The 20,064-nt window shown below is 38.6% G+C and overlaps 1 protein-coding gene across 6 annotated transcripts in view; it reads left to right on the top strand.

Annotated features, from left to right (window-relative positions):
* Positions 1–17,266, top strand: part of LOC148412945 (ryanodine receptor 3) — a 103,133-nt gene extending 85,867 nt beyond the window's left edge. For 3 of the 6 annotated variants that reach the window (XM_088433316.1, XM_088433313.1, XM_088433312.1), the window contains 30 exons: positions 2,492–2,588; positions 3,699–3,808; positions 3,901–3,952; positions 4,017–4,067; positions 4,136–4,235; positions 4,301–4,380; positions 4,454–4,530; positions 4,609–4,682; positions 5,763–5,780; positions 7,419–7,499; positions 7,587–7,675; positions 7,770–7,898; positions 8,003–8,107; positions 9,128–9,209; positions 9,305–10,623; positions 10,850–10,908; positions 10,990–11,161; positions 11,244–11,330; positions 11,409–11,609; positions 12,130–12,260; positions 12,457–12,499; positions 12,677–12,804; positions 12,885–12,945; positions 13,019–13,165; positions 13,526–13,660; positions 13,738–13,894; positions 14,706–14,770; positions 14,864–14,964; positions 15,613–15,664; positions 16,391–17,266. In XM_088433316.1, the coding sequence (XP_088289442.1) occupies positions 2,492–2,588; positions 3,699–3,808; positions 3,901–3,952; positions 4,017–4,067; positions 4,136–4,235; positions 4,301–4,380; positions 4,454–4,530; positions 4,609–4,682; positions 5,763–5,780; positions 7,419–7,499; positions 7,587–7,675; positions 7,770–7,898; positions 8,003–8,107; positions 9,128–9,209; positions 9,305–10,623; positions 10,850–10,908; positions 10,990–11,161; positions 11,244–11,330; positions 11,409–11,609; positions 12,130–12,260; positions 12,457–12,499; positions 12,677–12,804; positions 12,885–12,945; positions 13,019–13,165; positions 13,526–13,660; positions 13,738–13,894; positions 14,706–14,770; positions 14,864–14,964; positions 15,613–15,664; positions 16,391–16,486 (4,099 nt within the window). In that variant the 3' untranslated portion in view covers positions 16,487–17,266. Of the gene's footprint in view, positions 1–295; positions 396–2,491; positions 2,589–3,698; positions 3,809–3,900; positions 3,953–4,016; positions 4,068–4,135; positions 4,236–4,300; positions 4,381–4,453; positions 4,531–4,608; positions 4,683–5,762; positions 5,781–7,418; positions 7,500–7,586; positions 7,676–7,769; positions 7,899–8,002; positions 8,108–9,127; positions 9,210–9,304; positions 10,624–10,849; positions 10,909–10,989; positions 11,162–11,243; positions 11,331–11,408; positions 11,610–12,129; positions 12,261–12,456; positions 12,500–12,676; positions 12,805–12,884; positions 12,946–13,018; positions 13,166–13,525; positions 13,661–13,737; positions 13,895–14,705; positions 14,771–14,863; positions 14,965–15,612; positions 15,665–16,390 lie in introns of all 6 variants that reach the window. The other 3 variants (XM_088433317.1, XM_088433314.1, XM_088433315.1) reach the window with 2 other exon arrangements.
* Positions 17,267–20,064: the final 2,798 nt, after the last annotated feature.

Genomic DNA, 20,064 nt, shown 5'->3' with positions numbered 1-20,064 from the left:
AGGAGGAAAACAATTACGGGGCCCAAGCAGGAGGGCGGCCACCTTCAATATGTGCTCAGTTGCGGTAACCTGCCTGCTTGCCTGGCAGGCAGCATGCCGCATTCATTCCCGGTTGTTGACACTGAAATATGTCCCAGCATAGCAAACATTTATTAAACTCCGTTTCCGGCGCCGACACATTTCTGCACCCGAATAGTAAACCCCTTCCCGCATGTGAGGGATAATGCAAACTATATTCAGTGAAAATCTTTGTTCCGTCCTCAATGTCACACTACATTGTACTTGCCTCCCTCAGGGACAAAAACAATAATTACTTCCTGAATGCCTACCAACATATTTGGCTGGGGGAAATGCATGAGAACTCAGACTATGACAGTCTGCTCTCCATGCTGACGGTAACGTAGCATTGACCCATGTTGACTGTTGCTGACAGCTCGCGCACCTCTTGTAACGAGGCCCTTGCTTCCCTCTGGGCACTGTCCTAAGCTTCCATTCATTCAAATACCCCTACTGGTTTCGCCACTGGTCTGTCTGTCGGTTTATAAGGCACAATGAAAAGCATGTTTGCCGACTTGAATCATATACAGCAGGTTTTGCTGTCAGTATGGTCATCTATTGGATTGATTTTCCTTTGTCAGATTTTTCTCACACCTTGTGTTCTTTACGCCTTTTGAATTGAATTATTGCTTAGAAATAAATAAATATTTTTATAATAATATATACGATATAAAATTATGTAATTTAATAAAACAGGGCTGTCAATTTATTTTTGTCGTGGGCCGTTTTGTAACTACAATTTTCCTCATTGGGCCAACCCAGTCCGTTTTAAATTGTCTTATGTTATTATCATCTTGTGTTATTACTTTACACAACAATTTGATGGCTTAGTGGTTTTGAAATCAGAAATAAAGCATAACAATTGATTTATTGTTGATGTTACTGTAACAAGACAAACCCCAAAATATTGCAAATGTTCAACTTTATAATTCATTATACGTGACAAGTTGAAATTTTGGAGCTGTGTTTAGCAAAGGCCATAGAAATTTGCATGATTTGCTTTTGAGGGCCACATCAAATGACGGCAGGCTGGATTTGTAGAAAAAAAAAAACAAAAAAACAACATGTCAATCCCTCCAAATTGTAGTTTTTATAAACCTAAATAATACCTTAGATAATAGCCTAAAAAAATGATAGTTTTCCTTTACTTGTTTTAAACAAATGTATGATTCAGCTGTCCACATTAAACCTTAATACAACAAAAACCTAAACAACAATTTCCAACCCATTAAAAACTAACCGGAAATATTTAATAAAGTGGGCTTCAAAAAAAAAAAAAAAGCATCTTGCTGGGGGAGCTACTTAAAAGAGGATACCACCCACACCCTCTCCAAAAAGTCTTTTGGTATTCCTTTTATGCATAACATATGTACACCAAGTATAAAAGAACGTTTAACAAGTTGAAGTTCCAAGGAAATGTCTAAAAGTTTAAATATTCTAAAGTTTATGTGCCAAATGGTGACCACTAAAAGGTAAATGTGATATTAATTCTATTTAGCAATTTTTAACAGTATAAAGTTAATATTGTTTATAATTATTGTGGTAACAAACTCATACATTTGATACCTTTAAAAATATTTTGCCACTCCTTGACTGAAAATGACATTACATACACTCAGGGCTCAGGTTACATTCAATCACAATTCACCTTGTCACATGGATCCTAAAAAAGTGAGTCGTGATTGGTTGTCACCTGAGCCTTGAGCATGTTGTCATTTTCAGTCGACTGCAAGTAAAACGTTTTTGTTTTTGAAGTTATTATTTGTATAACCGGCCGTGTGGCTCAGTCCATGTCGAAGTGTCCTTGAGCAAGACGCGGAAGCGTGATTTGTTCCTCGAGGACCAGGCATTACCCTGTGTGGCAGCACCCTCCATTGGCGCATGAATGTCAGCCTTTGTGTAACACTTAGAGCACTATATGCTGTAATAAGTGCTATGTAAAGTGCTACTACTCATTTTTTTAATACAATTTTGTTGACACAGTTATTGACAAAATACTTATTTACTATTCATACAAATTTTTTACTGCTGAAACTTGCTATATAAATGCTTTAATCATTCATATTTTTAGAAACTGTGAGGAAGCTGGAATACCTGGAAAAAAAACTTAGTAGCTTATAGTAGCTATATCAAGCGCCAAAAAAACATAAAGTAACACAAAGACCACAAACACAATCGTGCTGATTTTTCTAATGCAAGGCGAAAATGCTAACCACTTTTCTCTTTCACTTCTGCGTTTCCTTTGAAAGCATCTACAAGCATTTTGACTTGACTTTACTTAGATACATGACGAGTCCTTGAAACAATATTTACGACCAGTGGGATGTACCAGTACCCTAAACTAACAATTCTAAACCTCTTCTGAAGGGCCTGCTTCCCTCCTCTCCTCTGCTTTAATCTAACCCTGGCTAATTTCCTTTTACCCCCTCCCTAGGCATCGCTCTATTAACCTCTTCCTCCTGGCTTATCAGAGAATATGGATAGAAACAGAGGCGTACTCTTTTGAGGAGAAGCTAGTACAGGATCTTGCAGTAAGTACTTACAGTAAAAAAAAAAAAAAAAAGAAAAAGCTTGCTCCACTGACTTTGTTATGGTGGGCATGTGACCTGGGGAGGCTTGCCTCTCTCTTCTTGTTGTACCTGTGACATTGTTGTACATGCCTGAAGGTGTTTTTGCCACATATCAGCTATGTGGCACATTTGTGTAGCAAGCATGACATCACCACAGATGTCAGAGCAATAGCCTTTGGCTACACAATGGCTTGTGTATAGTGTTTCCTCCAACTGTAAGAGTATTTGATTTTTTATTTATTTATTTTTGTCTTGTGTTTGTATTCTTCTTCATGTCTTTTAAAATGCTGAGTTATTGCGGCAACATTGATTCTGTTCTGTTCTGTTCTCAAATAAGGGTACGAGTACCCCAGGGTGGATGTGAAGTTTATCAAGTGAATCTAATTGAATGTTTTTGATGCAGTGACAGGAACAGCTACATTTCTTTCAAATTAAGAACAAATTGATTGGAAATGACCAGTACTGGGCTGCAGACCAACGGTTTGGAACCTCATTTCAAGTGCAAAAGTAAATGATTTCTCTAAGTTTTTAAGTTCTAAAGTAATCAATTTCCTTAGGTGCTAAAGTACTTCAGTAATTGACTACCTGAGGTACCAAATGACTGAAGTAATTAATTACTCTAGTACTGGAGGTACAAAAGTAACATAATACTTTGCTTTTAATTACTTAAAGTAATATATTACTTAGTACTCACTTTATTCGGTAGCAACTATTTCCCGATCCTTTTTTATAAAAGTACCTTGGATTGCATAAAACATAGATATGTCATTGGGACTGAATGTGTAAAGAACATTATGACCCAGTGATTCATTCTTAGAAGTAAAAAAACAAAAAGCAAATTTTGAGTTGTTTGGATAAATGGTCCACAATAGTAAAGTAATCTGATGGGAGTATCATGCTAATTACAATTATTTATAAAGATCCTGCATATCACCGCTGCATGTAAGTGTTTGCATGTTAATCCATGCCTGTGCTTGAAGATCTGCATGCTTCCAGCGCATCCCCTTAGAATCTTGTCACACACTCATGCCTTACTGTATAACTGATAACGGGAGGCCGGGACATGTCCAGAAAATCCAGCACAAAGTGGAGGACGAAGAAGAAGAGGAGGTCAGAAAGCAGCCCGATCCTCTTCATCAGCTCATTCTGCATTTCAGCCACAATGCTCTTACAGAGTGCAGGTGAACACACACACACACACACACATACATGCACAAATCCTGTGAAGGAGCATCACTTAACCATGCAACATTTGTCCTATTCTTTCTTTTAGCTCTCTGGAAGATGATCCTTTATATATCGCTTATGCAGATATGATGGCAAAGGTACATTATCGTCTCATTGACTTTGACTTTGATTCAGCAGTTTTACATCATATTTCCCTCTCAGAGTTGTGCTGAAGGCGAAGAGGAGAATGATGAAAAAGAGAAAACATTTGAGGTACGATTGAAGCCTCGAAGTCTTTCGTATTTTGGTCCAAACAGCATGATGCATGTTTTGTCTTTTAGGAGAAAGAAATGGAGAAGCAAAAGATGTTGTACCAGCAGGCCCGACTGCACGACCGCGGGGCTGCAGAGATGGTGCTCCAGATGATTGGTGCTAGTAAAGGTAGCCCTCTCTCAAACACTCAGCAGTTTTGCTCTATAGAACGATTTACACTGTGAGGTCATTAGGTCGACTGGATGCTATGGTAACCTTCACTCTCAAACTGGGCATCTCCATTCTGAATGGAGGGAACATTCTGGTCCAGCAGGTAACGTTCGCTCCAGAACCGTAAAGTATTTCACTAATTACATCAATCTACTTAACCTTATTGCTTTGTGCAGAAAATGTTGGATTATCTGAAAGAGAAGCGAGATGTTGGATTCTTCAAAAGTTTATCTGGACTAATGATGTCTTGCAGGTAATGAAGACAGATCCTTTTTCAATTTAGTCAATCAAGTCTAAAATGAAACAATAATGGTTCATCTTTTCATCTCAGTGTGCTGGACCTTAATGCTTTTGAGAGGCAGAACAAAGCAGAAGGTCTTGGGATGGTTACAGAAGAAGGATCAAGTACGTAATGATAGCAGCTCTAACATTATTTGACAGACTTTGTGATTTACCTTACCCCACATTACTACATTGTCATTTTGGGTTAAAATAAGTCTGTATTTCTATGCAATATTTTTTATTGAGTTATACTTTACTGAACCGGGATTTGTCTTTCATCAGCCAAATACGCGAAACATATTTTTTCGCAATTGATAATTGTGTAACCTCTGTTACAGTACAATGTACTGTATGCAGTATGTACTGTACATAGTTTGACCAACGCGATGTGTTTAAAAGTGAAAGTTTGCCCTCTAGTGTTCACACTAGGAAGAGAGGAATAAATGAATGTACGGCAGTCATAAATCACGTCATAAAATACGTACTGTGTGCATACATACATACATACATACATACACACATACATACATACATACATACATACATACATACATACATAGATAAGAAAAGGTGTTCAGGCTCATACAGTTCTCGCTTCTTTATCACTGACCTGTATAGGATCCTTTGCTCTTCTGTGGTCGCATTATTCCATTTTCATATATTTTTTCCATGTTGATGTTGTCATTACAATGATGGACATGTGTTGTTGTATGTCCAAGTCCTGTCATGCTGCGGTTTACCAATGACATTTAGTTATCGATCTCAATTCAAAATATTTAGACATGGAATGACTAAATTTGACTGAATGTTTTCCCTTTAGGTACATTTGCACGAATTTACCTTACTTTATTAATTAACCTTAACGTGTATCTTATTACTTTACATTTATATCATCAGTACAAATTTAGCATTAGATTCTGCACATGTACCTGAAATTATGTATCTATACAGCACATAACATATATTTAATTCATTTCCACTTCATGAACTTAGGCATAAGTGATGGTAACTTTTCATTTGCCTTTAAGAGAGTAGACTGTATCAATTACAATCTTACGTTTCAGATCAATGTATTTTTAAGTTGTATCCAGAGTACAATCATTCTCTCCTGTGGTTGTGATTGAATATCAATGTCTTCTCCTTTGCTTATGTCAACTTTTTGTCTGTTTCTTATGATCATTTTTTTAATGTCGTCGGTCGCAGTCAACGTGAGTGAGCGGGGTAAATACATGGTTAAGATTCTACTCTCCTCTTCTATGCAATGCTGACATCTTGATTGCTCCCACCCCCCGTTTGACTCCTCTATTCATTCCCCTATGACACCCCCCTCCCCTGCACCCTGAATGCAATACAAGCACCTTTCTACTTATTATTTACGGTCAAACCTGGGCTGACGGAACCATGCATGCTCTTTTTGATAGCTGGTAGATCAATTGAGTATGTTGTTCAGGAGACCCAACCTCCTCCTCCTCCTTTCACAAGAAGATTGTGCTTGCCAGTTGTTTTCATTTGCTTTCGTTTGGATTACACTAACCAGTGTATATTAAGAAAAACATATTTGCTTTGATTGCAAGAACGAATACGATTTTGCTGGTGTTTAAACAACACCGCTCAGTTTTATTCCTATTATGCAGTATGTTTGCTATACAGTAATCTCCCTCTATCATAGGGTTTATGTTCCAGACCCCCCTCCCAGCAAAAAGTGAAATATGCTGTATTGGAGTACCGTCTTTAAAGACACCACAGAAATTAAAAAATAAAATCACATTTACAGTGCTTACATATTTTTCAGGGTCAGTAATTTTGTCATTAATTTAATTTGACAACTAATTATGTAATTTTGTGGAGCTTTTATTTTGTAGGTTCATCTCAGGGATGTGAAACTACTTTTTTATTAAATCAAATAATTATATTACATTATTAATAAAATAATAATTAAATGACATTTTAACTATATGTTTTTATTCTGTATAATTGATCGTTTTATGACTGCATTTGAATGTTCCAAGTCTCACCAGAGACTTGGAGGTGTCAAGTTAATCAGAATGCAACCAGGAAAAGACGTAAAAATAAAAGCCTTACAAGATTATATTGGGTGACGTAAATAGTGGCGTCTTTACTTTTGTAGTTGGGTTATGTAGAGTGTTGGTCACGTGTTACGTTGTTTTTTCGGCGCTTGATATAGCTACTATTTTTTCTTTTCATTCTTCAACAACGGCCTGAACTATGGTGATATTTCTATACAGATTAAGTCTAAAATGAACCTGGCACTCTTCAACACAAATGAACTGTTGTTCAAAAAACTTTTGGGGCTTTCTATGGGGGCTTGATTGTCAGTTTCGCGAGCCGGTGTGTTTTCAATCTTTCTATATATTCAGAATAAACAATTTATAATCTAAGATTTTCCCATGCCCAAAGATATATGATATAAAATCAATCTACAGCCATTGCTTTTTGTAGGCCCTAAGATGCATGATCAAAGGCATTTAATACTATTTAGCAAAAACTAGGTTGCTTTAAAACATCGTACTTCCTGATTTTATTATTTTATAGCAAATTTACAGTGTCAAATAGATGTCCCACCATCTAGTGGTCAACAGTGGAGTTGTTTTTAAAATAAATAAAGTGGAATAAAATACAGTAGTGATGAACGGAAAGATAGAAAAAAATGAAAAAGGCAGGACTGGAAACTGGGTTGGAGGGGAGTTTACTGTATATGCAATTAGCAAAACAAAGTGGCTTTACAAATTTGCAAGAGCAATTACCGGTATATGACTATTGCCTGCTTTAACAAACAGAACACTCTGTGTCTGCTTTTCCATTGAAACAAACCATTAATTTAATTTCTTGTCTCTACAGGTTCCAAAGTGCTGCAGAATGATGAGTTCACTAAAGATCTTTTTAGATTTCTTCAGCTTCTGTGTGAGGGACACAACAACGGTATGTTCACACCCTTTAATCCAAACGGAATCATGTTATCTCATTCAGAGTATTCAATGTGTAATGATATGAAATAATATTCTGCAGATTTTCAGAACTTTCTAAGGACACAGACAGGAAACACAACCACAGTTAACATCATTATTAGTACTGTGGACTACTTGCTCAGACTTCAGGTGTGGTCTTCTGTAATGAGCGTTCCCTTAAATATACATTTAATTGCCGATCATTTTATATTTTCCACTGCAAGATATGCTTTTTGTATGACAGGAATCCATCAGTGATTTCTACTGGTACTACTCTGGAAAGGACATCATTGACGAGGCGGGTCAGAGGAATTTCTCCAAAGCGTTGGCAGTTGCTAAGCAGGTCTTCAACTCATTAACGGAGTACATACAGGTGCACTATAACTTCACACGACAACATAACTGGAGTTCAACTTTGACTAATCTGAGTGCAAGTTGTGTTACTTTATCAACTGAGAGCTGTGCTGTGTGTTCTAGGGACCATGTATAGGCAACCAACAGAGTTTGGCTCATAGCAGATTGTGGGATGCAGTTGTGGGCTTTCTGCATGTTTTTGCAAATATGCAGATGAAGTTATCCCAGGTAAGACATCTTGTGATTTATTTGATTGGAGTTGGTCATGTGAAGAACAGAATTTGGACCATGAGGCAGGCAGGACACAGAAATGAAAAAGTAGAACATCTCACACACAAAAACTCAATGTGAGCCTCGTAAACTAGATTCGGAAAGCTAGACTTGGAATCTAGATTTGGACGAGAAAGCAGCCTGAGATGACAGTTTGAGATCTTGACATTTTGGCTGTCACTAAGAACCTACCGTAAATCTTTAATACTATCAGACTTGATAAAGCAAATTAATGAATTATGCAACTGCATAGCAACTGATATCCAACAGTTCTTATCATACAGAAAACTGAATGGCAACTGATGTCCAATCAGTTCTCATCATACAGTGGCAACATTTTTTTCCATCTCATTTTCCATTTAGATCCTTACTGATAATGTCAAATTGAGAAAATAAGAACATGACACAACATATAACACATAACGTTATTGCAAACAAAAATTCTCTCTCTTTCTCTCTCTCTCTCTCTCTCTCTCTCTCTCTCTCTCTCTCTCTCTTCTCTCTCTCTCTCTCTCTCTCTCTCTCCCTCTCTGTGTATATATATATATATATATATATATATATATATATATATATATATATATATATATATATATATATATATATATATATATATATATGTTTTACAAAATGTTCCTCTAGTAAACTTGCATTGTCTATTTTAACTTGAAAAATATCTCACCATAGATACTCAGTGAGGCAGAGAGCAGGCCAGGGTTTATAGTCAACGTATGAAAGTTGAAAATGATGGTGTTGTGACCCCACACTTGATAAAGACCTCAAATGAGGAGGACCGAAAAGATCTATCTGTTCTCCAATGGGAAATAACATTAAAATGGGTTCTGATGGATGGAGGTTACAGAGAAGCACATTTCAGGGTCTTACAGGGCAGTTCTCTACTAGCAGGCAATACACAATGAACAGCATTGTTCAAAGGAGGCCATGAGCTGTCTTACTCCTGCCTTTATCTCCTAACAGGACTCCAGTCAGATCGAATTATTAAAGGAGTTGCTAGACCTGCAGAAGGACATGATCGTCATGATGCTCTCTCTTCTTGAAGGTGAAATCTTTAAGCATAGCATCGTGCATTTGAAAGAATATTTATGACTTGAGTAGTGCATGTTTACTATATATGTTTTTTACATGCCATTGCAGGAAATGTTGTCAATGGGACCATTGGTAAACAAATGGTGGACACTTTGGTGGAATCGTCCAGCAATGTGGAAATGATCCTCAAGTTCTTTGACATGTTCCTCAAGTTGAAGGACCTGACCACTTCGGACAGCTTCAAGATCTATGATGCCGAAAGCAAAGGTTTCATCTCCAAGAAGGACTTCCAGAAGTCCATGGAGAACCAGAAGCAGTATTCCCAATCAGAGATTGAATTTCTTCTGTCTTGCGCTGAGGCGGATGAAAACGACATGTTCAACTATGTGCAGTTTGTGGAAAGGTTCCATGAGCCCGCTAAGGACATTGGCTTTAACGTGGCCGTTCTGCTTACAAACCTATCGGAGCACATGCCGCATGATGCTCGCCTCTCGACGTTCCAGCACCTGGCCGAGAGTGTCCTCAGCTACTTTGAACCCTACTTGGGTCGTATCGAGATCATGGGTGGAGCCAAGCGTATCGAACGAGTCTACTTTGACATCAGCGAGTCCAGCCGAACCCAGTGGGAGAAGCCCCAGGTGAAGGAGTCCAAGCGACAGTTTATTTTTGATGTTGTCAATGAGGGCGGAGAGAGCGAAAAGATGGAACTGTTTGTGAATTTCTGCGAGGATACCATTTTCGAGATGCAGCTGGCATCCCAGATTTCAGAGCCGGACCCGGTAGAGCGTCAGGAAGAAGATGACGAAAATGACAACCAGAGCTTGGCAGAGAACCTGGAGGAGGAAGAGGAAGAAAATGTGATGTTGGAGTCTTCCTCGGCCTTTACCATCGCTTGTATCTCCATGAGAAAAAACATCTGCCACATTCGACAGCTGCTCACATTCAAGAGCATGAAACGGCAGTACAGAAAATTCAGGAAGATGAGCGTGAAGGAGACTGTGCATGGCTTCTTTGCTTTCTTCTGGATGATCAACACTGGCCTACTCCACTTTATTCACAGCTTGATTTGGGGTTTCTTCCATATTTTGTGGACCACCATGTTCGGCGGAGGCCTCGTTGAAGGAGCAAAGAACATGAAGGTCACAGACATCCTGGGAAACATGCCAGATCCCACTCAGTTTGGGATTCACGGGGATGTTCTGGAGACAGAGAAGATGGAGGCGCACGAGTCGTCCGCGTTGAACGAGATGGGTCGCATGGCTCAGGGGGAAGTGGCCGAGGCAGACCTGATGGCCGAGTTGCTCAACATCCAGCCGAAGAAGGAGGGCAAACACGGAGCTGAACCCGGACTGGGGGACGTGTCTGAAGTGGTTGTGGGTGGCGATGCGCCATCCATCGCCAGTGCTGTCAAGCAGAAGAAGGCTCAGGTCGGTGCTGTCTAATCAACCTACAAGTTGAACACAATCTGTTCATTACATATTATAATCCAACTTCCTTAATTGTGTGTAATGCACACTTGTCAGCCAAAGACAACAGAAAAACTGTGATATTTGCCAAATGATACTGTCACCTAGTAGCGTTGTCGTTGTAAATTCAGTGACGAATTCACCAGTAAGCTCTCGAGTTTAGCTAACTGTTCAACTATTTTCACAGATGGCTGCAAAAAAGAGGGCTTCAAACGGAGACTACAAATCAGATTCGGAGAAAGCAGAGTGAGTGTTTTGTACTGTGTGTTGTTCTGACTAATATATGCGCTGCCACACCTTTGTCTGACGGCATGTTTCTTGTTATAGCTCTGATGATGGTGAGAAGAAGGACCACGACAAGGCCAAAGACGAAGCCCCTCCCGAACTTTCACTGGAGAAGAAAGCCCCCAAGAAGAGACTCGGCTTGAAGAAGGAACCCCCAGAAGCCTTCACGGCCAGTTTCTTTGCTGGCTTGGAAATTTACCAGACCAAGATGCTGGTCAGTTTATGTTACATTGAGCTCCTCCAATAAATGGCTGATGAGTATTTGATGGATATGATTTGCTTTGTGTATTTTATAGAACTACCTGGCTAGGAACTTCTACAACCTGCGATTTTTGGCGCTTTTTGTCGCATTCGCAATCAACTTTATTCTTCTTTTTTATAAAGTGAGTCCAAAGCATATTGCAAGTGCCTTTAAAAGTGAGGTAAAAAACAACATGTGATATTGTTTGGTCTGCTGAAAGGTGACTGGTGATAACTCTGATGATGAGGACCCTTGGAATGGTCGAGGGAGAACTAGAGGGGAGGAGGAAGAAGAAGACGGCTCTCTTGAATATTTTATCCTACAAGAGAGTACGGGATACATGGCGCCAACACTCCGCTGTCTGGCAATACTGCACACTATTATATCTTTTTTGTGTGTAGTGGGATACTACTACTTGAAGGTACGCACATTCATTGGCAATGAACATATATACACAGTACAAATCCAAAAAATAATTCATCAAAAGGAGTGGACTTTCTATTCTTGCATTACATTTCCTTGAAATTGTCAAATTGAATTTAATGAACTCTTTTAAAGAACACATAACAAAAGATGTGTCCTGCACTAATGCACTAGTATATTTAAGATTGAGCACACAAATTTGTTATTTATACTCTTAATAGTCATTTAAACATGTGTAAACCTTTGATTGGAGCAGTTTGTCTAATTTAAATGTTAAATGTGAGGCTTTATATTTACTTGGAACAACAAATTGCCACGGTACTGAAATAAAATAAACTTTTTTTGCATGATCATTATTATGAATATATTTTCTAATATTTCATGGATTTGGTGTACTTGGGTTTTTGAATTATTCACATTTTGAAATTATTGTGTTTTTGTCTATATAATGTACTTTCCCGATGAAAATATTCATAATACAAAGAAATAAATGAGTGACCTTCTTGTGTGTATGTAAGGTTCCTCTGGTGGTTTTTAAGCGTGAGAAGGAGATAGCCAGGAAATTGGAGTTTGCTGGGCTCTACATCACAGAGCAGCCTTCAGACGATGACATTAAGGGACAGTGGGACCGACTGGTCATTAATACACCGTGAGTTTCTCTTCCTTTTTAAAAGGATACTAAGCTTATTTAGTTGTTTTCAGCAGTAAAAAGGTATTAAATGAATTATAGAGAAAATATTAACTATTGCTGAAAATGGCAAAATACTTTTTGTGTCCCTTTAAGACCATTGTTTTATCTTTTCTAAGAGTGCCATCATCTTTGTGTTTTTATTTTGTTCTGCCAGGTCTTTCCCCAACAACTACTGGGATAAATTCGTCAAACGAAAGGTAAGGCAGCAACTATTTTGTACCTTATAACCGAAACATGATTCTTGCTGGTACTGTATGTGATCCTTGTGGCAACCAATCCCTGAGTCAGCTGTGATAGGATTAGGTGCTGATAATAATCAGCAAATATGCTAAGCAAAATGGACCACAGTTCTCCTGCTCCTTATTTTCCTGCAGGTGATCAAGAAATATGGCGATCTTTATGGCGCTGAGAGGATTGCAGAGCTGCTGGGCCTGGACAAAAGTGCTCTGGATTTTAATCCGACAGAGGAAGCTGTGACCAAGGAGGCCTCATTGGTGTCCTGGTAAAAGATGAAATTGCAAAGCAGGCATCCAATTATATCCAATGGAAACTTACTGATGACATTTGTTTTTCTGTCGACAGGTTGAGCTCAATCGATACAATGTATCATATCTGGAAAATGGGGGTGGTGTTTACAGACAATGTAAGTACAGATGTTTGGACGGCAGAATAAATGCGTAAGAGAATTGAGCCAACCGGATATCTTTCTCTCCCAGTCATTCCTTTACTTGGTTTGGTATACAACAATGTCCATCCTGGGCCATTATAACAACTTCTTCTTTGCTGCACATCTACTGGACATCGCCATGGGATTCAAGACACTCCGCACTATCTTGTCCTCTGTCACCCATAATGGCAAACAGGTGAAACACACCACACCTGACTGTGTGTGTGTGTGTGTGTGTGTGTATATATATATATATATATATATATATATATATATATATATATATATATATATATATATATATATATATGTATATATATATATATATATATATATATATATATATATATATATATATATATATATATATATAAAACCAAGAAAGCACATAATGCTATTGAATACAATGTACATCATTTCACGACATAACAATATAACGGATAGTCAATATGGTAAAACAATAAGTCATCCCAAATGAGGATAAGCTATATAAGAAGGGAATGATGTTTTTTTTTTTTCTGACAGAAGCACTAAGATTGTTAATTTGTGTGTGCAGCTGGTGTTGACAGTGGGTCTCCTGGCCGTCGTTGTCTACCTCTACACTGTGGTGGCCTTCAACTTCTTCAGGAAGTTCTACAACAAGAGCGCAGATGACGACGAGCCAGATATGAAGTGTGACGACATGATGACCGTAAGGGAAAGGTTCTAATCCTCTGAGTGTAATCAATTTTTTTGTGTCTGTTGTTAAGTGTTTGCTTTCCTCTGCAGTGCTACTTATTCCACATGTATGTCGGTGTGAGAGCGGGTGGCGGTATTGGTGACGAGATTGAAGACCCGGCTGGCGATCCCTACGAGCTGTACCGCATCCTTTTTGACATCACTTTCTTTTTCTTTGTCATTGTCATCCTCCTGGCCATCATCCAGGGTGAGCGCCATCATGCCGAGTATCAGTACTCTTGTTCTTGCTGTTAAACGAGGAGATTTTCCCAAACGATTCACTTGCATTGTACTTGTTTTTCTCCATCACCCTTTGCATTTGAACATAAAGACATATGTCAATATTTATCACGGCCTTCGCTATTCCATCCACGAGTAAATATGTATAATGATGTATAAATTTGGTTCGTTATTTTTTTTTTTAAAGGCAATATGTGCAATGTACTGTGTATTTTGCATTTCTTTTGCTTACGTTTATTTTGATTGGCTGTAATTCGCACCATCGCCACATGATGCAACTACGATTCAAATTTTGAAAAAACAAAACAAAACAAAACAAAAAAAAAACAGTGGCCCACACTTGGTCAGTTGTAAAATCTTGCTACGCGCGGGTGTTCAGCGTTTCACCACAATTGCTAAGTATGCAGCGAACTTATGTCAAACTTGCTCTTACCAACCAATCAGAAAATACTCCTGCGCTTGGGAGATATACAATAAGTTTATATTTGGTTGCTTAGTCCCATTGCTAAAATAATTTTGTTACGTCAGCCATTACTATTGATAAAATAATAATATTGTATGCACATAACACTGTTTAGAAGTGCAATACAAATTCATTGACCAAAAAATAAAAATCATTTTGTCAGCAAATGAGCTTTAAATAGTGTTTAGGACAGCATGGACCATCATGGACCATCTTCCTGACCACTACTAAAGGTCACATTTAAAAGCGCATGCATACCAGGCAACAACATTTCAGTCCAAGTGTCCAGGAAGTTATGATGTGTTGATGGTTGCAGGTTTGATCATTGATGCTTTTGGTGAGCTGAGAGACCAGCAGGAACAAGTCAAAGAGGACATGGAGGTGAGAAATGATTTCAGAAAAATGCACGGAATTAAATAACTTTTTCCTCCTCATAATGACGTATTATGACATGTTCTTTTTGTACCCCATTAGACAAAATGTTTCATCTGTGGGATCGGAAACGACTACTTTGACACAACACCTCATGGTTTTGAAACTCACACTTTGCAAGAGCACAATTTGGCCAATTACCTGTGAGTATACCGCTTGTATGATATACTGCATTGTCTGCTTTCTCTATGTATAACTATGATGATATTTACTGACATGGGGATAAAGTCACTCAAGTTCTCTGATTGACTCAGTTACATTTTCAAAGCATGGTGGTGATGGGATGTGGACCCAAACACAGAGAAGCAGGGGGGTTGCTACGCTCAAAAAATTATAGCAAAGAAACAAAGCCACCAACAACAACAACAACAACAAATTAACATATAAAGTAACAAACAAAACCTGAAACTAGAAGACTTGACTCACTGGAAAATAAATGCACTCACAACCAATGAGACAACGCGGAACAGCTGGACAAGAAACAATTAGAAGAGAAAGCTGATTGGCCAACACAAGGGGGCAAGTTAACGCAGACAGGTGGACACAATCACACTGACGATGACAGACACGAAGGGAACAACACTTGAACAAAAATTCCACAACTTGAAAACACAAGTGAAACCCCAGAAAAAGGCAAAAACAGAAAAGAACAAAAAAAAACCCTGATACTAACCCACAACAACAACCAACATAACATGACAGACTTGACATTGTTTCTGTGTGTGTTTTTTTTTTTTAGTATGCTGTCTGGTGTTTGTCTTTCTCTCTCATTGCCTCTGCTTTGTTTGAAGGTTTTTCCTGATGTACCTCATCAACAAGGACGAGACTGAGCACACTGGCCAGGTTTGGCATGATTAATTATGATCAATTGACAGAATTGGATAGAAAATCAAAACCGGCGTAACCAGAAATTGCATGATAATCCTAAAATCCCTTCACTGAGACCAAGCCTATAAGAAAAAATGTTCGCTTTTCATTATTTGAAGGAAGTACATGATAACAATCCCCAGATAGCATACCAATAAATGATAATAAATATAATATACACTAGACAAAGGTTGGGCAACCCAGCAAAGTATTGCCTGTATGTTTGCTTTGTAATGAGATTTCAAAAACGAAAACATCTTACATGCCCGATGTTGAGATGCTGTCCAGTGACATTCGAAAAAACAAGTCACATTCAACTAGGGAGAACACAACCCTGTCATAATTGCATATTTAGTAACGGATTGGCTTTTTAAACAAAGTAATTTCAGATTTTTGTCAGTATATATTTGAAAGTATATATTTGCAATGGGTTGTAATGTCACTTGAGTATGTTGTGTTTTGTTGCTCCCGTTCAAGGATGGCGTTCCATTTGATTGTTGTTTTTCTGGAATCCTCAAAATGACGAAAAGTTTCTTTCCTGTATTTCTATAATCTCAATAATGAAACTAAGTAAAATACATTAAGATCGTAAGTGTGTGTGTGAACATAAAATTTTAAGCACCATGCTACAACAGAGTAGTCACATTGTGCGTCATTCTCTATCGTCATTATTACTATCCTTCTCTTTTGTGTGTGTCTCAGGAGTCATACGTGTGGAAGATGTACCAGGAGCGTTGCTGGGATTTCTTCCCAGCCGGAGATTGCTTCCGCAAGCAGTATGAAGATCAGCTAGGATAGAATGGATGGATCCTCCTTACCTCCATCTGGGGGCGCGGGGATTCTGATGTTCTAATCTGCTCCCATGAACACCCCCACCCGGGCTAAGCGCGGGGCGGTACGGATGACGTGTTTAATCTTGCAAGGAGAAGCGCTACCGTCGCTACCCTCACTTCAGATGTCAGCCTCCAATTCACTAGGTCGGGATTTGGTTTTGCGAGGCGCTTGTGACAGCATTGCCTTTTACTCTTCATAACCCCTCCCCTCCAATCATTGCACAATGTCATGTTGTCTTCTTGAGAAACTCTAGTGGGGTGCGTGGAGGTTATGAGACAATTTGTCAGTCTAATTATGCACAAGAATCCAACATAAATATTTAGAGAATGTTGAGACTTAATGCCAAAAGACAAGTGAAGTGCATTTGTCGTGTAACCTTGCAAGTGAAGTGTAGAGGCAAACAGTATTATGTAAAGTATAATTTTTTTAACATTGTTTTCCATGAAGTGCCTTATACTGTAGTAGCGAGTCTACATTACAAAGAAGCTATGCAAACCCATGCTGTCTTTTCTTATTGTAAGTAAACTACAGACACAGACTTTTTCATTTCAGAGAAACAAAGGTGTAATTTCTTTTGCTGAATGCAGCATACATGCAAATGTTACATGTTGTAAAAGACATTGGAGTTGACTTGGAACAGCAGACGTGGAATTGCTATCGTATGGCCGTTTGTATGTACGTAGTAGCTTTGCAGATTTGTGCATTTCTTTTAATGGGACAAAAATAAACTAGTGCCAGAAATGACTTGCCTCACTGTATTCTATTCTCAGAAATACTTAATCACTTAGTCTGGAAGTTCAATTACTCACAGGTGCGCCATTAAAAATCAACAGTGTGTCAACAATTTAAATACAGTACTTGAAATGCTGTCTTGTGCTGCTTGTTTTTCATTTAGAAATAAGAATAATTTATAATTGGCCTGAATTTTTATATAGTGTCAGGAAAAGAACTGTCTATTTTATCATATTAGTTCAAGCACTATAGATAACATAACACTGCAAAATCAGCTTCTTAGCCTATACCAGTCAAACAGACTTTCTAAGTTGTACAAGCACACAGTGAATATCTAAAACATTCCCGTGACGGTACTCACATCATAAAACTGACACGAAAGCAATAAAAACTGTGACTGAACAACAAATTGGACAAGATCGTGATGGTCTTGGCTTTTTTGGTAATTGTATATTATTGTCAAGTAACATGATAAAAAGAAATGATTTAGCACTCACAATAACATGAAAGGTTTTCCTGTATTTTATATTTATTCCCAAACGTGATGTCCAATTACCGAAAATCACAATTATTCGGGTCCAATGTTATATTGTGTCAGAATTTTGGGCGACACGGTGGAAGAGTGGTTATATCGTTCAGAGTTCCAAGTTTGGATTCAGATCCCTTCGGCCTTCCTGTGTGAAGTTTGCATGTTCGCCCCGTGCCTGCAAGGGTTCACTCCAGGCACTCCCACTCTCCAAAAACATGCATGACAAGTGTATTGGACATTCTAAATAATCCTTAGCTGTGATTGGTTCGGTGAGTGATTATTCGTCCCTGTGTCCCCTGCAATTGGCCAGCAAGCAATTCTGGATGTCCCCCGCCTACTGCCTGTCAACAGCGGGGATAGGCCCCAGCAAGCCAACGATCTTAGTAAAGGAGAAGCGACTATAGAAAAGGGATGGATGTCCATATTTCGCTGCGTGTGTGTGTGTGTGTGTGTGTGTGTGTGTGCGTGTGTGTGTGTGTGTGTGTGTGTGTGTGTGTGTGTGTGTGTGTGTGTGTGTGTGTGCGTGCGCTAGGGATGTGGGGGTATTAATTAAAATATGTAATGTAGTACAGACCATTTCCTCACAATTTTTGCGTGAGGTGGCTGGCGGGCTTTAAGCAGGAGTCAGCCAGCTCGACTTGACTGAAGAGCAGATGCTTAGTATGGTCGTTAGGGGGCGCTGGTGTTGTATTTGAGAAATCTGACAGCTTCTGGGATGATCTCATGGTGGTCTCAGAGGATTTGGTGTCATCACAAGACAGCAGGTGACCTCTTTATCAGCACCACCCCCTCCTCCAGTCCCCTTTCACTTCTTTTCTCCCGTCCATCAGCATCAACATCAAAGCTTACCATGATGTCATCTTCTAAATATGTGGTCAGGATTTCATGGTGAGATGTGAGTGACCTGTGTGATGACCAAGCTGCTTCACAGACTGTTTTGATTTGTATTTCTTTGTCTAAAAACATCATCACCCAGCCTGTTATTTGATTTTGCAATTCTGAAAATAGATGTTCGAGTGGAAAGGAAAACATTCCTATAATTGGCAGGATATGAGCATATAATTGTTTTAGCTTTGTTGTTTTATTGGGTAATTATTTCACATTATTTAGCTTACAGTTTTGGCCCCTGTGGTATCTGACAGGAAAAACTTCATTAGGTCATGTTAGTTGAGCGTATGTGTGTGACTTCTTTTATGTGGGTTTTATACAGTATATTTACATTAATGACATGACACATTCACAGTAAATTATATTTCATTTATTTTTAATATTTCTTCCATGTTTTTATCTCATGCAAGGTGTTGGTCCAGACTGTAATTTTGCTCAGTGTGTTACCACCAAATTAAACAGCTATAGTTTTTTTAGATGTAGGTTCAAATGCTCCAATAATAGCACACAACAAGGTTTTTTTTTGTTTTTGTTTTTGTTGTTTTGGCTAATTGTATGTGTTTAAACAACACTGTGGATTAAACAGGAGGAGATTAATGGGCTCTATTAAGAGCATTTAATCAGTGGCTGGCCTTGTGCTCTCAGTTTCCTGCACCCGCGGGGAAAAGATGAATGTCTACAGGATATTTCATCAGACCCCTCACATCATTGCGCAGGATATGAGCCTTTAATTTTGTCTGCTTTGTTTTGGCTTGCTTTCAGGCACACAAAGACGGCACAAATGCTTCATGGGACGCCGAGCGGATTGGCACCAAAATGTGACAAAAATGTGACAAAATGTCCCAATTTGTTCAAATTCAGAATTAGGCTCATAGGGCAGCATTTTTAATACAGCTAATAGCTGAGAGGTTAATTGAACTGTCTCTTTTAACTTGTCCATTTATTGTGAACTTGTGAATATGAGTTTGCCCTGTGATTGACTGGTGATCATTCCAAAATGTACTCTGCCTCAGAGTCAATCTACACGTCCAGCTCATCCTTTACACCAGTGCTCACTAGCGTTATAGAAAATGGATGGATGCAATATGAGCTTTATAGAAGTATTTGCACATAATACTATGTATTCATATCGTTTATCACAAAGGTTGGTTTTTTTTTCATCTGCCTGGCCATCTATCTTTCCATCACAGCATTCTCAAAAAGGGTCCCAGTGAAGTACCCCTGGGGGTATACGTGAAGGCACATAAGGGAGTCCATCGGATTTTGAAAGGGTTCATTGCATGTATCAGTAATCTAATTGAATGCTTTTTAATGTCATGACAGGAAGAGTATATTCATCTTTTCAAATTAAATGCAAATGATTTAGAACTCTATAAATCATTTTATTGAGATT

The sequence above is a fragment of the Hippichthys cyanospilos genome, chromosome 14, assembly GCF_059441005.1.
Source record: "Hippichthys cyanospilos isolate Australia breed blue-spotted pipefish chromosome 14, RoL_Hcya_1.0, whole genome shotgun sequence".
NCBI lineage: Eukaryota > Metazoa > Chordata > Actinopteri > Syngnathiformes > Syngnathidae > Hippichthys > Hippichthys cyanospilos.
Note: the sequence above shows the minus strand (reverse complement) of the source record. Positions and strands in the feature narration are given on the sequence as shown.